General features: G+C 41.6%; 1 protein-coding gene across 1 annotated transcript; it reads right to left on the minus strand.

The window, feature by feature from the left end:
* On the minus strand, positions 1-15,508 carry NOC3L (NOC3 like DNA replication regulator). The gene is made up of 19 exons (XM_009897788.2): positions 15,388-15,508; positions 12,913-13,070; positions 12,750-12,806; positions 11,616-11,746; positions 9,808-9,969; positions 8,909-9,002; positions 8,531-8,706; positions 8,196-8,324; positions 7,625-7,756; positions 7,199-7,279; positions 6,020-6,120; positions 5,488-5,560; positions 5,347-5,410; positions 5,069-5,140; positions 3,632-3,813; positions 3,277-3,405; positions 2,550-2,647; positions 2,026-2,110; positions 1-515 (listed from the first exon to the last, which is right to left on the minus strand). Exons 1-19 carry the CDS (start codon positions 15,465-15,467, stop codon positions 384-386), a joined length of 2,136 nt encoding a protein of 711 aa, XP_009896090.2. The 5' UTR covers positions 15,468-15,508; the 3' UTR covers positions 1-383.
* Between the last annotated feature and the right edge of the window lie 3,094 nt (positions 15,509-18,602).

The raw sequence follows: 18,602 nt of genomic DNA on the forward strand, positions 1-18,602 counted from the left end.
GCATTATGGTAACATCTCCAAAATATTTATTATTTTATGAACACAACTGAGTTCATATCTATGTTCTGTTACAAAAATCAGAAAGCATATAAACAGAAGTACTATAATACATGGTTGCAGCCAGTTTTAAAATTACTTTGGTTTGTATCTTCTACAGTTACCGGTGTGACTGTTCCTTGTGGTTCCTGAGCTCTGAGAACCTGGACTGGATGGTTAAGTGGCGAAGCACTGTAACTGTCTGAGAAGCTGCTGTTAGGTTTTTGTGTGTGTTTCTACATTCAGACAAAAGCCTACTTGAATTCCTTTAATGATGAGTGGAAACTTCTTTCAGCCAATCTTTGTCCGTATTTGAGAGGCCAACTGAACATGACTGATAGATACACTTACGACAGGGATGCTTCCTTCAAGTGTTTAGCAAAATCCAAGGGTTTGTGAACAAGAGTCTCGCCAATGTGTTGTTGAAGCTGTTTGTTTAGCTCTTCATCTACAAATGAATCCATTTGTGAGAATGTATCCTGAAAATTACAAAATAGTAGTGGATTACTAATAAGCCCAGTATGTGGTTTCCATACATAGCTCAGATTAGCAGTCATCATCATAGACACTACACCCATGGACCTGGTAGCTCACCTGGTATCTGGTTTGCCAGCAAGTTTCACTTGGTTGCCAACAAAGTGATGTGTCAGGCTCATGGTTTTTTGTTTTGTTGTAAAAACAGCTTTAGATTACCTACCACACATAACCACAGCTTCCAGCTGTAATGGTGCCTACACACTGCGTCCTGTTCAACACTCCTTATTAAAATAAACAAAGTATCTCTGATCAAAAGGCCAGCAAAAGCAATAATGCTAATGGTAAAGGTTGTGCCCTGAGCCTGCCTCAGGAGATCCCTTCTGTCTGTAGGCAGGTCTGGAGTCCTCCACTCTTTCCTGGTGCTCAGATAAGGAAGGTCATGCACATGACTTACACCCATCTCTTAATATCTTAACACTCTCAGAGTCAAGTATATATTGTGCACTCAGTTGTGTCCATTATAAGCACTTACTGACAGTTTGCTCTTTTATCTTCTTCTTTCTTTATCTTGGCTACCTTAAAGAGCTTGTGCATTTCTTTATTTAATAAACACTACACAAATGCTTCTCCTACCTGCTGTTTCCAGCCTTGTTCTATCAGCTGCCTGTCTAACAGCCTAACAGGACAGGCACATCAAGAAGCCATTGTAAAAGGACAGAATAAAGCAATACAAATGCATTTTCAGAAGCTGCTTCTCTGAAATGGGGAACAAAGTTATGCTTATTACTGAGTTACAAATCAGAAGCACTAACAACATGGACAGGTTATAATGTTTTCATTAGAAGAAAGAAAACTGATCAATTTCTAAAGGACACACCACTCACTGGACATTTAATGGGGTTTGACATCTACAATACATCAAGTGCCAAAGATCTAAAAGTATTCAATCATTCCTCTTTTTGTATTACATGTTGGTTCCCTTCAAATTGATACTTTAAAGCTATAAAGTGACACTAATGAGAATGAGTATCCTCCTACACAGTGAATCAAAGGCTCTGCAAATTCAGCTGTCTTGCCAACTATCCACACTGGGGAAAGAGAGCTGGCTTTTTATTACTCCTTTTTGAACAAACATTAGTTCATCATTTCAAAGAAGGGAAAAGAAATCTGCACTGAACCACAGCAAAGTGTAAAAGGTAAGTAAAGTAACAGCTATCACATTCATCTTGCTATATTAAGTGATGCTATGGGCGGTGGAACTCCTCATGCACCATTGCTTCCTTCTTTATAGTCAGTGCTATCTTCTGTCAGTTAAAAAACATACTTCACAGAAATGACAGAATCAGCAAGGTTGGAAGAGACCTCAAAGATCATCCAGTCCAACCTACTTGACACAGAAAATACAGAAACCAGAAAGCCAAAGCAAGTGCACTAATGGATAGTGGGCCAGCAGACACAGGTTATACTGCTGTATCACATGGTTAAACAAAGACACAGAGAAATGAGATGTACCTTTCTTCTAGGTGTTACTGGTGCAACAGGAGGATTAAAGGTCATTTCCCTCATATTGTATTCTTCAAAAAGTTCTGTAGCAGGCCTATAGCAAAAACCACAGTGAAAGAAAAACGGCATTAGACCCACACTTCAAATAATACATCACCAAGCTATGAGCAGCTTCTCACACATACAGGCCATTCACACCCTCCACCATGCTTTGAGAGAACTCCTCGCCGTGGTTCAGTGACCTTCGTACATACTCAGACCAGGGCTGCAGATATTTTGCTCCGTGGGAAGAAAGCACACTGCACTTTGAGATTTTTACCCTTGTCACAGTCTGGCAACAAGCCTCAAGCGGGGGAAAAAACCAAAAACCAGAGGTAGCCAACAGTCTGTGCTGGCAGAGGCACAAAGTGAGATTGGAGAACACCATTTTTTAATTTTATGGATAGTTATTTTTAGGGACTCCTTTAATAAAGTATGGGCACTAATATTTTAGGGCACTATTTTCAAAACCAGAACTCTGATAACTAACTCACCTTTGGCTCAAATCCAGTGAAAGAGCTCCTGAGCCTTCAGTCGGAGCTCCAACAATGAGGTGGGCTGCAAACTTCTGCACTATTGGATGATAGTGTCTCTGAAAGAAAGGAAGAAAGGCAGCAGTTAGTCGACTGAGGAATAAGTGATAATGTATTTTCCTATGGATTCTCTCATTTATTTCCATTCCAGGATGATGGAAAGTTCTGGTTTTGTTTGAGACAGAGAAACTGAGGACCTCAAAATCACTCTGTTCCTGGGGTTAAGCGAATGAGAACAGCCAGTCACAGATACTAGTGAGTAACACTAGTATTGCCATGCTGTAAGCATAACTCCACAATCTAACTCCCAGATGGCAGGAACAAAAGCAAAGACCTTGCCAAACCCCAAATTATGAACCCTGTCTGCAACCAGATCTGGGTGTCTGTTGCTCCTCAGAGGAGGGCTGGACTGCCAGAGAAATTAACAGACTGAAAAAGCCTCAAAAGGAGCAACCTGCAGTAAGAACCAGTGTGGTACTCTAACAAAGGATGTGTAACATCCACTGTGAAGCTCATTCCTTCCCTATACCACTGTGCTGCTCTTCCTCTTTGTATGTAATGAGCTCACATAGGCCAGATTTGATTGATAAGCCTGAAGACCTTTGTTCTCTATTTGTAAAGCACATGAACCTTTAGCAGCTATTTACTGCTGACTTTTATTACCCAAATTAGTCCGCTCCTCACTAACCTGCAGTAAATGCAACTCCCACAAAGCTGTGTTCTGAGCATTGCAATGCTCTGGTTCATCTAGTTCCGGGAGATAAACTCCACTGCCTTGAGATTCGTTGTCTAGTAAGAGATCCATCCTTGGGAATGTCTACAACACACAGAGAAAAGTACCGAGTTGATTATATTACACATCTCATTATAACATAGTTAAGTTCAGGATTCATTCCATGTTATCCATCTCAGCAGCACTTAAGGATACTCTGTTTTCATTGTTCCTGCTTCAGATGCCTCAAAATATTTTGCACAAAATCAATTTCTCAAAAAAGCCAATAACCTTTAACCAGTAAGCTACAATTCCAACAAGTAAAACTTACTTGCATTAATACTCTGTTCGTTGCCAGGATCCCAACACTGGAGTTTGGAAGTACATGAAGAGCAAGCGTGGAAAGGCGCTTTAGGAAAGCAAGAGATCGTTGCTGGGAAACTTGCTTTCTCCTCTTGGCAAACATGACATCCAGGCACTGGAGCACAATCCCAATATCATCATTGGTACGACCTCAAAAGCAGAATTTCATACAAAGAGTAAATAGCCACAGTGATGAACGTACAGCCACGTACTCTGCTATTGACTCTACACTGGAAGCACAGCACCGATGTGATACAGACACAAGCATTCATCCCTTTCTGGTAAAAACAGACCAGAAAAAATTTCAGATCATATGGTGCTTTCTAGGAAAATACTATTTCTATCAAAAAATGTCACAACATTAGAAGCAATTAAGAGTTTTAATACTAAGTGAATTCATAGAATAGAATACAACAGAATTAACCAGGTTGGAAGAGACCTTCGAGATCATCATGTCCAACCTATCATCCGACACCACCTAATCAACTAAACCATACAACCAAGCATCCTGTCAAGCCTCGCCCTGAACACCCCCAGCGACGGCGACCCCACCACCTCCTCAGGCAGCCCATTCCAGTGGGCAATCACTCTCTCTGTGTAAAACTTCCTCCTAACCTCCAGCCTAAACCTCCCCTGACGCAGCCTGAGACTGTGTCTTCTTGTTCTGGTACTGGTTGCCTGGGAGAAGAGACCAACCTCCGCCCCACTACAACCCCCCTTCAGGTAGTTGTAGAGAGCATCATATGTTTTCTTATAATTTGTGAAGTGATGCAAAGATTTGAGTCTGTTACCCATCCAGAACTGTGGAATATTTTTAATCAATCTCTCCTCCCTAGTGAGCAAACATTTATGAAGTTAATTAAAATTATGTTAATTGCAAAGTTTGTATTTTTTTTAGTAACTGTTCACCTTCTCAGAATCATTGGGGCATTCAGATTAGAAAATTAGAATGCCAGAATTATTAAAAAAATCAGAACTGTAAACTAGGCTGTAGAAAACAGAATTTAAATTGACATAAGTTTTAAAACTGTATCAGGAAGAAATAGAGATTGTTCTCCATTAGGGAAAACCAGTTAATTTCTACATTGCTGTTGAAAGAAACAATTATAAGGAAGTCAGAAAACTTCAACTGAGGCAGGATAAATGCTTATCCAAGATCACATACTTGACATTCCCTAATGAAATGTCACGGTTAGAACCCGTTACCAGGTACTTCTGGTATTTGCACTGCAGCAGTGCAATGTGCAACTTGAGGAAAAAGGAGATTAAAACAGACTATGATTTTTTCAGAAGTCAGGTATCTTAAAACAATTGTACTTTATTAACACTATGTTAAGACTATGACACCAAGGAAGCAGAATAAGCATTATCTAGGTAAACACTGAAAACATCAATCTGGAGTTACCTGCATGTAGGCTGAACAGTGTCCTGTAGAGATGTGTGTAGAATTTCATTGGGTCAATGTTAAGAACATCACCTATTAACATAAACCCCAAATGAGAATGTTAAGAACATCACCTATTAACATGAACCCCAAATGAGAATGTTAAGAACATCACCTATTAACATAAACCCCAAATGAGAATGTTAAGAACATCACCTATTAACATAAACCCCAAATGAGAATGTTTACTTCATTAATTTATCAGACAACATAAAAGTTTGTGTTTAAAGATCTCTTACCTTGACCAGAGAGTATGTGAAAAGCACTGAGGACGCAATGAAGACTCTCACGATAGCTTAAACCCTAAGAATACAAACATCATCAAGTACCCAAAGGAACACAATTTTAAGAAAACTGTAATAAAAGTAAACTCAGCTTACCCCAGAGGCAATAAGAGAGTGAAGGACAATCAACAGGTCATCAAAAAATTCCACATTGATGAGATGAGCAAACCTTGAATCAGACAGATTTTTAAGATACAGGCGTTACCTGCAAGCTCAGCTGAAAGTATTTTGAATTGCCAAACCCCACATCCTAAAAGCAGAGCTAAATCAAATGCACAATGTCTACCATCTTTGTGTCTATGGATGATTCACCACCCAACTGCTAATCAGTTCCCCTACAGCGCTAGAGACATGCTCGTGGTCTTCAGGAGGTAATGAGACCAAATAATGGAGACAATCAGATCCTGCTGGGCGTGCATCACATCAATTCTATCACGGGAAATTTCATATCCCATTGAAATGTTCTCAGATGTAGGTGAAAACTTTAGAAGATAAATAGAAGAATTTCAACAAATTTGTCAGGGACAGTCCCCTCTCACAGCTTGTAAATCCCTTTCAAAGTAAAAATTCCCTGTAATGGTTTATTTCTTTTCTAGCACACACAAAAGAAAGTGGACTCAGTTCTTACTTTGCAAGACCCTCAAGCACAGCTGGCAGAAGTGGAGATTTCTGAGCTTTCTTCAAGATTCTGAAGTAAGTCACAAATACAATATTCAAGGTCTCTGTGTGCTGAGGAAAGAAAAATAAAATACTGAAGCACAGAAAACAGACAATTATACCTAAACTCAATTGAAAATGCTTCTCCCTGCCCATGCCTGCACTCAGGCCTTCCAAACCACTCCTAGCATGTACGTTCTTATGCTGAAAAGCTTAAGTCTTCTCTCCTGCCCTCTACTCTATCCCCTCACACTCACCTCGTTAAACAGCCTCTTCTCCCCTTGGGCCATGCTAGGCCCAGTCCACCCTTGCCTAGAGGCCATTTTGATAGGCTGGTCACAGCAATTACACCATGTCATATGGAACAGGACATTACACAGTGTCAGATGGAACAGGACATATGTCAATGGATTAACATATCTTTTTGTGCCGAGAACAGAAGGAAATAGGAATGGCCGAGTTGGCTTTTATTGGTAAACCTTTTCCTGGGTTTACTAAAACCTTGACCTCTGGCACTAGCGAAATGTTTGTAAGCTGCCAACAATAGGCAGAAGTGTAGAATGCTGGCAGGTTGGGATGGAGAGGAGAACTTGGTTACAAAATGGTTATAAAACTAGGACAATAATTTCTAAATTACTTATAGAACCATAGAATCAACCAGATTGGAAGAGACCTCCAAGATCATCCAGTCCAACCTACCACCCAGCCCTGCCCAATCAACTAGACCATGGCATTAAGTGCCTCACCCAGTCTTTTGTTGAAGATCTCCAAGGATGGTGACTCCACCACCTCATTGGGCAGCCCATTCCAATGGCAAATCACTCTCTGTGATGAACTTCTTCCTAATATCCAGCCTGAACCTCCCCTGGCACAACTTGAGACTGTGTCCCCTCATTCTGTTGCTGGTTGCCTGGGAGAACAGACTGACCCCCACCTGGCTACAACCTCCCTTCAGGTAGTTGTAGACATCAATGAGGTCTCCCCTGAGCCTCCTCTTCTCCAGGCTAAACAACCCCAGCTCCCTCAGCCTCTCCTCATAGGGCTTGTGTTACAGGCCCCTCACCAGTTTTGTCGCCCTTCTCTGGACACATTCCAGTACCTCAACACCTCTCTTGAACTGAGGGCCCAGAACTGGACACAGCTTACTTACCAACTTCAGTTTTTTTTCTTTACTTTCTGATGCTTCTGCTTCTAAGAGTTCTCGTTCCAGCTTCTCTTCTGCTTTCTTCCACTGAAAATATAAAGTTGATTTTAAGACAGCAGATTGAGTGTTTTCAACCATCCTGGATATCCAGGTTCCAAAGATATTCAGAGAACAAATCACCCTGTGATGCTACAGGGTAACAGATAAATTCTTTCCTATCTGAAACAACCGATAAGAGGCATTATCAACACCAGAAGGAGAAAAAATGAGAAGGCAAATAAATTACCTGTAGAACCTCATAAATGTTCAACTACAATACAAACACTAGTCACTAATGCTGAGCATTAACGAGGGCAACAGAAGTGCTATCACTGATAGAACAAATTGCTACACAAAGACATTGAAGCAGAGCATGAGAAAGCACACTCTTACCTTTCTTTGCATTCTTGAAAGATTTTTTCTTTTCTCTTTGTAAGTCATGAACTTTTTCTTTGGTGCAATGTCTTCAGAATCTTTTTGCAATTCTACTTCCTTAATTCTTAAGTGAAGAAATACTTTCAACACCTATTGTAAAATAAAATTAATATAATGAAAGGTGATCTGCAACAGAGGAATGGATGGTAAGAAATTATGAACTTCATTCCAGCTAGCGAGCTAGCGGTTCTTCTGTCTGCTCCCCTCCTCTTCCTCAACACCCATACCTCTCATCTCTGCTCTCAGTTCCTTACCCAACACTGTTCATATCTATCCATTCTTCTATTTGCCTCTCTCACTTAAATGTCTCCCTGCCTTACTTAACCAATGTCTCTGTCGGGATCTGATCTCCTCCCAGTCCCCTTACCTCTTAACATTTTGGCTCAGCTCACTCTTAAGCTGCCTGTGTTCTGATAGAGTGAGGAAATTCTGCTTGTCCATAGCCTGCAGCTGCACTAACTTTAACTTTCAGATTTCCTATAAACCACCAACAGAAAGAAACAGTGTAGTACAACAGAAAGGCTCTTACCTCAGGTCTGACATCGTAATTTCTACCTCTCACAAGGCCAGAAATGACCTTAACTACACCAAGCGAAGCATAGCCCAACTTGTCTTGTTTAAAGAGCTTCTTAACTGCCTCACAGCACAGTTCAGAAATCTGAAAGGTGAATTCAAACAAATTCTTCTGTACAGCCAAGTCCACAGCAACAGCTAAATGGTAATAATAACATTTTTACCTAATTACAAAGTGGACATAGCCTGTAAAATAACAAAAAAGATACAGCCACAAGATTGTGGAATAATGCTCAGAAATGTATTATTTTTCCTGCACAAAACCCCCTCCCTAATCAGACAATCACTTACCTTTTTTGATGCATCATTCATGAGTGGAACGATGAGAACAATAATGTTATTGTGGAAGTTAAAGTGGGGTAGGGTCACAAGCAGCTCACACAAACACTTCACTGCTATCTCTGCAAGACCTTTATATGCTTTTAATGAGATGACATTGCTTTTCTTCAGCTTCCTTTGTTTCCAATCTGCACAAAATATCATTTTCAGTGATTACTGCTCAGAATTTAGAGGAGCTTCTGAACATTTAGATTATTAGTTGTTGCAAGCATTCTCCTGCATGCTTCATGCAAGCACCGTTTCAAAGACAGCAGGTGGCACTCAATCAGAGCAGGTAAAATGTGATGCCAGACATGATTTTGCATTTGCTATAAAAAAATGGGAATGTACCTTTAATTGTTTGTTCCAGGTTTTCCAAGTAAAATTTATACTGACTCACAAGGCCTTCTTCAAATTCTCTCAGTTTCTGAGTTTCTTTTTTAACCTGTAAACAAAATACAAAAGAAATTTTATTTGGAGAGCTAAACAATGAAATTAGTCAAAAGTGGGGGAAAAAAGTTTTAAAACAAATATCAGGTATCTAAGTAGGGTTTTTTCCTGCTAATCAGGTATTTCTAGAAAAATATTGTAGAAAATATTTATATGTCTTTCTAGACATGTTCTTGTGCTCCAAGGGCCTTTTCCAACTAGGCCTAGTTCACTTACAAAGATTGAAGTGAAAGTTTCAACTGGATGATACTTTAAAACCACAACTCTAAACTGCACTACCTCTATTCAAGAAACTTTCTAAAGAACTGCTTAAAAATAAGCTCCAGAAAACAAGTTACCCTGCATTTATTCAGCAAATGATTGGACACCTGAAATCTCTGCCAGTGAGGTGACAACATTACACAATTTACTGTAGTTCCCTTCAGCATAACAGAAAACACCACCTTATTCCAAGGCTTATCACACAGAATCACCAAGGTTGGAAGAGACCTCAAAGATCATCAAGTCCAACCCATCAAGTCATCCAGGTTTGATATACTACTTTCAACTACTACTTCCCCCCCCCCATTAACCACCAGCATGTCACCTATTTACAGAAGGAAGTACAAAAGGATTAAAGGTTCAAAACAAAGATGTCTGCCCCTGAATGTGTCACAGTTTCAGAACTTCCACAAGTACTTCTGTATTTGTCAAACCTACAAATTAGCATTCAACCAATCAGTAACAGTATTTAGCATAACTTAAAAACATCTGAAATCTGAACTCCTCACAGTACTGCATCAGGATGTTCAGTACTTCACCTTGGTAGCCTTTTCAGCTTCAGTCAGAGGCCGGATTTTGTAAGAAGGCACGATATCTTTGAATACCTCCATCAGAGAAACCATCACCAGCTTCCGAACGATCACGGCCACATTAGGATCCTGTTCCATCAGCATGGCACGTAGCTCCTTCAACTTTTTGATCTGATTAATGAAAGCAGCAAACAAAATCAGCTGGCCAAAAAAACCCCACAAACCAATGTGCAAGCACAATGTACATTTCAGCAAAAGTTTCCCACAAAAACGTGCCTCCTTTTTAAATACTAGAAAGAGACTCATCAGTTACTCAAACTCTAATTAGCACTGCATGAAGAGCCAAGAAATGCTAGCTATCACAACAAAACTTTTATCTTGGGAATGCTCAAACTATCTTGCTGTCACAAACTTGCACAGAATTCTAGAATTACTAACATATCCTGAAATAGAATAGAATAGAATAGAATAGAATAGAATAGAATAGAATAGAATAGAATAGAATAGAATAGAATAGAATAGACTTGATGATCTCTGAGGTCTTTTCCAACCTGGTTGATTCTATTTGGTAATTATGAAATTATCCATTTCTATGGATACAATATAAATCTAATGATTTTGGATATGATGCAAAGATTTTGGACTCAAATACAGAATTAACCAGGTTGGAAAAGACCTTTGAGACCATCTAGTCCAACCCATCAACCAACGCTATCTAACCTACTAAACCATGGCACCAAGCGCCCCATCAAGTCTCTTCCTAAACAGCTCCAGTGATGGTGACTCCACCACCTCCCTGGGCAGCACACTCCAATGGCAAATCACTCTTTCTGTGAAGAACTTCTTCCTAACATCCAGCCTAAACCTCCCCTGGTGCAGCTTGAGACTGTGTCTTGTTCTGGTGCTGGTTGCCTGGGAGAAGAGACCAACCCCCACATGGCTACAACTTCCCTTCAGGTAGTTGTAGACAGCAATAAGGTCTCCTCTGAGCCTCCTCTTCTCCAGGCTAAGCAACCCCAGCTCCCTCAGCCTCTCCTCACAGGGCTTGTGCTCCAGACCTCTCACCAGCTTTGTTGCCCTTCTCTGGACATGTTCCAGCAAGTCAACATCTTTCCTAAACTGAGGGGCCCAGAACTGGACACAGTACTCAAGGTGTGGCCTAACCAGCGCAGTGTACAGGGGCACAATGACTTCCCTGCTCCTGATGGCCACACTTTTCCTGGTGCAGGCCAGCATTCCATTGACCTTCTTGGCCACCTGGGCACACTGCTGGCTCATGTTCAGCCTACAGTCAACCAGTACCCCCAGGTCCCTCTCTGCCTGGCCACTCTCCAGCCACTCTGACCTCTAGCACTGCATGGGGTTGTTGTGGCCAATGTGTAGGACCCGGCACTTAGATGTGTTAAATCTCATGCCGTTGGACTGTGAGAACAATACTGTGACAAATATTGGGAACTATCAGATAGAGCACCCAGATCAGAGCTGAAGTAAGGGTCATGCTTAAGGACAGGGTCATTCAGACAGGTAATACCAGAGACAGTATTATTCCTAAACCCACAAGTATTCGGAGGAACACATTACTCCTTACAGAACAAACTCAGTCAACTAGATCTTCACCTGATTCAACGCCTTTGCACAAAGCTATGGCAGAAGTTTCACCATTTGCCACCCCCTGCAAAGCATACAACACTGACCTTTTTCCTTGTTCTACCCATGTATTTTTCTGCTTTTGCTATTGTTTGGTCATTTCAGACCTTTATTTATTAACTTCCTACACAACACAGGCACATGTACATGCATGTTAAGTAGGTACCTACATTGTTGTCTGGCTCAGAGAGAATGGCAGATGCTAAGGCAGCAATGTGCAGCTTCCTTTCCTGCAACTTTTGTCTCCTTTGAGCAGCCATTTCCTCAGGAGTGAGAACAGGCAGAGGTTCTTCATTAAAATCTAGCACAAGGCATGACAGTTAGAAAAGAGGGTCACTTAGGAAAAGAGGGTCACTTAAATACCTTTACAAAGCATAGCTCTAGACACAGCAGTTCAGATGGGTACCATGATAACTTCACCCAAGAGTTAGCCATGTAATTCCACAGTAAAAGCAGCTTTAAGAATAACCCTGTTAGAGCTTGTATCAACTCAGGGATTAATTCTTGATCCACTCTAAAATCTCATGCTTGCAAAAATAAATGGACCAAATGTTTTTGTATCTGCAAATGGTACTCCCTAAGCACACTGGGAATATACAAACTCAATATATGACCTCAACTGTACCAAGAAATTGCAATGCTCTGCAACTTGCAGCATATTATTCAAAACCTGCCTTCTCAAAAAAAAACCTTGTGGTTTCTGAGTATCATTCTTCTACAAGTGTATCTTTCCTCAACTTCAGATTATATTTAGAGAATATGATCCAGAAATGGCAGAGTCACAACTGCAACTGTTACTCTTAACTGGACACCAAGGTGCAAATCAAAATGTGAATTTCCCGATATTCTGGTGTCTTCAGGAAAAAAATTCAAAGACCTCCAAAGCCTGCTCAAGTCTGTCCTGAAGTGCACTGCAAAATGATCTCAGAGTAATCAAACTAGAATCACAGCATACATTAAGACCAAGATATCCCTTCTCACTAGCAAAGACAGAACAACTGCTATGAGAAACTTCATGCAAACATCATGTGAAAAGCAAAATAATTTTGAGGAGAGATTCTGAAGCGAGCTCTTCCTCGGGTGCTGGGATCCTAACAGTTAAGAAAGCAAGCTAACAGGTAAGAAATCACTGTTATGCTTTGGGGGCAACATTATAAGAGGCTTATTTAAAAAACCCAACACCCTAAACAAAACACATCTAAATTAGAAACTTCCTTAGCCAATTACTCTTCAGATATGACAGTGATTTGGAAAACAAATGAACAATCAGAAAACAACCAAAAGCAAACATGATGTTTTATTACCTTCTGCTTGCTCCATTTCCTCTGTATCCTCATCTTCATCCTGTGCAGTGCTGAGAGCTGCAAAACCAGAGTGTCTAGTATCAGGCATGTAATAAACACCGAGAAATTCAAAACACCTATACGTATCTTGGCTGCTATACTGATTTCAGAATCTGTGTCTCACCTGGCTTTTCCATAGTCTGAGGAATAATGCCACTCTTGTCTTTGATAGGGAGCAGATGGATGAGTTCTTTTTCTGGCTCAGTCTGCATGTGTCTCGGCACCTTCTCGTATTTCTCAATCACACTTTCATGTTTTCTTTTTTTGACATGAACAGGCTCACTGAAAAACACCAGGCAAACTAAATGAGTTACCCATCCAATTAGACAAGAACCATGTATGATAGTATACTAGCTGGATTAAGCATTCACACTTAGAAAAATAATTAATAGCTTGTGACCGTTTGAGGCTGTGCCTTTAAGAGAGAGACAGTGTTGGGAACACTCTGGCTGAATGTTTTGGTACCAGAATGAAAACACTCAGATATTCTAAACGAATTTCATTGGTAGATGGGCAGAATGCAACTTTAAGTTGTAGGGCAGTTGGAATTTTTTGCAGTTTCAGCCTGTTCTGCCATTCCAGCCAGTTCTGCTTCTCTGCCTGTCTGCTTCTCAGCAAACTAGATGGAGCTGACCTTGAGATAAGCAAAACTAATTCCTGCATGTGCTTTTGAAGCCTAGTAACATCTCTTTTCCTTAATAACTGCCTTTCCTTCTCTCTCTAACCCCTTTTTGGGTAAAAAAGGGAGGTAGTGGGGGAGAGAGGGGGTTACAGGGAGGGAAACCCTCCTGGAGGAGGGAATTTTGTTATTTTTCTTTGCTGTATATTTCTGTGTATATTTTGTAAATACTGTATAAATTGTGTTATATATAACCTGCATTCCATATATATATGCTTGTAAATATAGCTTTGCTACTCCCACTGAGTTAGCTGTGGTCTTTTTCTCTGTGGGGGAGGGAGAGCTAGGCCCTCTCTCTAACCTACCACATAGCTGATCTTATTAAGTGGGATGGTTGAATGTGTTCACCATTCACAGTACCAGTTATCACTCAAACATGTTCACATGTGTCAGTGTAGGATCTTCAATTTCAGGACAATATATCCAAACTCCTTTTTATAAGAAACTAACTGTGAAATGAGCACAGACAACATGATACTTAGTTAATCTGGCAATTCAGCCAACTTCATGCATTTTGAAATGTTAGCATCTAAGTGTAAACATATAACAGTACCAGAACAAGGGGACACAGTCTCAAGCTGCACCAATGGAAGTTGAGGCTCGAGGTGAGGAGAAAGTTCTTCACAGAGAGAGTCATTCGTCATTGGAATGGGCTGCCCAGGGAGGTGGTGGAGTCACCATCCCTGGAAGTGTTCAAAAGGGGACTGGACATGGCACTTGGTGCCATGGTCTAGTCATGAGGTCTGTGGTGACAGGTTCAACTTGATCTCTGAGGTCTCTTCCAACCTTAGTGATACTGTGATAACACATGCTCGCAAAATGCTAGCACTGATTTTGGATTTATAGAAAAAAAATAAATGGTGTAATCATCTATAGTACAGGCACACTATGAAGGGTATTGGCTGTTTATCTTGTCAAAAACTAAAAGCTGTGGATGAAGAATCACACTGTTGAAGCCACATCGTCTGTCTTATAACAGGAACACTACTTTTGTTCTTGTAAAGAGAAGAGAACAGCCTTTGGAATAACCTCCCCTGGAAAGTGATGAAGTCCCCAACTTTGGACACTTTTAAGATTCATCTGGAGAGGGTACTGAGCCATATTGTCTAGACTGTGCTTTTGTCAAGGAAGGCTGGACCAGATGATCCTTGAGGTCTCCTCCAATCTGGTATTCGATGATTCTTGAAAACATTAAAAAATGCTTTTTGCTCATTTCAACATTTAGTCTGAAATAAGTGCTCCAGAACTAAAGAAAAGTGAAGTTTACAGAGAAAAGTGAAACTACCCTACAGCAGCTAGGCATACAATCTTTCACATTCACAAAAAATGCAAGTTAAGATTTTCAAACAATGATGTGAGCATCCCATTCTGTAGAAGTGCATTTGTAAAGACACAATTCTACAACTAGAAGCACTAACCTTTTATGTATTTCAGTGTTAACTCTACCTAACACCTTGCTCCAGAAAACTGGTGACTCATTTCTGTATGAATATTTTCATGTTGCATGTATTTACAGAAATAGCCTCCAGACTACTTTTTAACCCCAATTTGCAATGCAATATAGCAAGTACAGTGAAGTCCAGAGAATATCTTGAATGCTCTATATAGAAAAAAGGCTGTGTACAGATTAAAGCATTTCCTGCAGTTTGAGAAATGCTACTCATCTGACTGCCAGGGACCTCAGGTGAAGAACACTGTGCAGGAACAGTATCCTGAAGGTGAAGCAGAGCAGATCAATGTACTGATACACATCAGTACATTAATACTGAATGTACTGACAGACTAAGGAAACTCCATAGGGAATCAGCAAAGAAGCACAGGACTGAAAGTGACCTCATGATACATGAGTTACATATTAATTATATATTAACCACACAAAGCTGAATTAGTATGCAAAGCAGACATCACAACAACACTCACTTAGAAGACAGATCTCTGGTTAAAAAGGATGCTTTTTGAGCCAAATCCTCCATTAATTTTAAGTCATCTTCATCCATCATGTCCAGTGGAAGAGCATCTTCCTCTTCCTCATGTTTCGCATCTGTTTTGGGAGATGATGCGCACAAATTAAGATCCTATACATGCATCCAAACTTGAATACCTAACCCTGCCTACGTGTGTGAGACCATTTTACACTGTACTTCAACCTGCAGCTCATCAGGCGGGGGTTTTGTATTATCCCTGAAAACTGCTCCTTCATTGTGACATCCAATAACAATCACAGCGAACACATTTCTACTATGTTCAACCGTCAGATCTTGTTGCCAGAATGGCTACATTTTTCCATTTTCCATAGCTCTTTCCTTCAAAACAAGACGAGCAATTATTGGCAATTTTACCACACGAAGCAGCAGGGCATTTAGTAGCCCTCAAACGTTTCCCCTTACAAAAACAACTGCACAAATACTTACCAACTTTCTTTTTCTTGGTTTCTTCCAAGGGAAAAGGTTTACTAGCGATAGCATCTCTGACAGCCTCCCTTAGCTTCTTCTGCTCTTTGCGGTACTTCTTAACAGCACTCTGCTGCTTGTACTGTCTGTTCTTTAACTTGTTGTCAAGTTTTATTTTACTAGTTCTCAGCAACTTGCGAAAGCTTGGGATCCGCTTCGTGTTCTTTTTCTAGGAAGCAAACAGAAAACTGCGAATGACTGATGTGTTCACAACCTTTGTGAAGTTTGTTTCCGTTTCAGATCTCATTAAGCTCCTATTTCTATCAGAACGAAACGTGTTTCTTCCAAACAGTACCAGCAATTAGCTCCAAATTCACCTGACCACGTAATATTTTTGAGAAGAGAGATCTACAACAACTGTTTTTACAGAAACATTTGACAACTTTTTTATTAAACCCTATGGCCATCACTTTTATGCACACGAACACTCAAAAGTATGCTGAACAGATTGTTAGGCCACAGTTCTTTGTCCTGTGTGCTCAGGATACCATTCTTCCTCAGCACAGGGGAAGGCGTAAGGTACCTTAGGGTACTGACACAAGGCCACAAGCTCTGACAAATGTCCTGCTGCGCACTGCGCTGTGCTGAGGTTTGGCTCTCTTCTGCTCTAAAATTCTCTGACTGGTAGCTGCATGGATGACACAAGGCTGCCCGCCATGACAAAGCTCTGTACTTAGAAGAGGTGTCAAAGCTCAAGGAGTCAGAAGAGGGCTCAGGGAAACCGCAAAACACTTCTATGAGCGTTCAAATGGAAACTGATGCACCACAACCTATGTGGTGAGGGGCATAGGAAGCCAAGAGCTGAACAGAGAACACGGACCATTGTATTGCAGTCTTGGTAGGGGGAGATGTGTCCCCTTAGTAAGCGGACAAGTGAATGAGCCAGTCTGGGGCTCCTCGAATCTGAATTTTTGCCAGTTAAACTTCAGATTCCCTTTTTAGTTTTACTATTGGGAAAGCTCTGAGGAGACAGAAGTAACACTGTCCCTATGCCGCCGTACATACAACACTGAGCTAGACCAGCTACAGACAGCAGTGCCTCCCAGGCTCTGCCTGTCCTCTCCTGATGCCACCACACAGCCCCAGCGCGTTCGAGCAGGGCACACTGCAGACTGCCCTGCTCTCCACCGAAGCTCTGACACCACGCTCCTCAGTATAACGATCAACAGTGATTCATTTCTTCTTCCGTGCCTTAGTTTTAGCAAAAGCACCTTCGAAGGGCGAGAGATGAACCTACATTTTGCCGTGAACCCACCACTGAGGAGGACAGCTGCTGTCCGCTCTAGGCATTTCACCACCCGCCCCCGGACCTACGGACTTTCTGTCGTTTCCTACAGCCCCACGGCCGAGGCAGCACCGGACAAACCCGCCCGGCCCGAGGGAAGGCGAGGCCAGCACAGGAGTCACACACCGCGGAGCCCACGGCCGAGGCCCGAGGGCCGCTCCCCCACACCGCCCGATGGGCTGGGCCGCCACGCTACCATCGTGTCAGTCCCGCGGCACCACACGGGACAAAGGGAGGCCCAAGAACCCCTGCGCCGCCCGCGCAGCCCCGCGGACACCCCATAGCCCCACGGTGCCCTACCGACTTCATGGCGGCGGCCCCGATGCGTGCTGTGCTGCAGCGGAAACGACGGGCGTGGGCGGAGCGCCGCTGAGCCCTCCCGCACCCCGCCGCCACAGCGACCCCTGGCGGCGGAGGTCTGCCGGCTGCAGGTACCGGGGCGCTGCCGAAAGACAGGAAAGTGAGGTTGCTGCCCCTGCATAAACGAACAGAATCTTTTATTTTAATGCCTCACCCTCTGCCCGAACACTCCCTGCGGCAACACGGTGCCCGCCTCGGGGTTCACCCTCAGGCCTTAAAAAGAGCAAAGCTAACTTCAAAGCATACTACACTGCCCTTCACCTCAGCTCCCGCGGCAGACAAGAAATGCAGGTAACAGCAGCTGCTCAGGGCAGGAACCAGCTCCTTCTCACCGGTCCAACATCACCTTTGAGACACCCTCCTACTCTGCTTAGGACCAAGTTATGGAGGAATCAAAGAGAACCACAGCACATACCTGCTATAAGTTTTATTTACACAGGAAGTGTTACTAGTGGTCTTAAAGGAAGGCTTGATCCTTCTATTTACAATTATATACAGATTTATAGTTGAAAAGTAAGAAAACTGTACAAGATAACACAAAAATATAAGACAAATTGGATCCAATTAAAGTAGTGAATACATAAGTTAAGAAAAATCTGACATTTACATTTCAAATTGTAATGTTATAAGTAGCATATACGTAGCTTTTAAACCAGATAGCAATGTAAGTTACACCACACAAAATCTTTACCCCAATTATGTAGACTCTGCTTTTAAACACCAGACAACTGGAGGCCTCCTGTATTTAAAAATACAGCATGGTAATTTTGACTTGATTTCCACAGAGGGACTAGTTACAAAAAACCCACATGTAAGGAATTTATTTACATTAAATTAGCAAAACTGGACCAAGAGTGTGCAAGTGTTCCTCACCTGCAGTGCTATCCACTTTAAATTTCCATCCCCTACAATCACAAGCTGTTGTACTGCATCTCTGAGAACAGGAAGTGTTTGAATACATCAGTGTATAATATGACTTTATATCTCATTGTTAAAAGAAGTTAAAGGATTAAGTGTCACTAAACCAGATGGTTTTTAGA

The sequence above is a fragment of the Dryobates pubescens genome, chromosome 8 (genome assembly GCF_014839835.1).
Source record: "Dryobates pubescens isolate bDryPub1 chromosome 8, bDryPub1.pri, whole genome shotgun sequence".
Classification (NCBI taxonomy): domain Eukaryota; kingdom Metazoa; phylum Chordata; class Aves; order Piciformes; family Picidae; genus Dryobates; species Dryobates pubescens.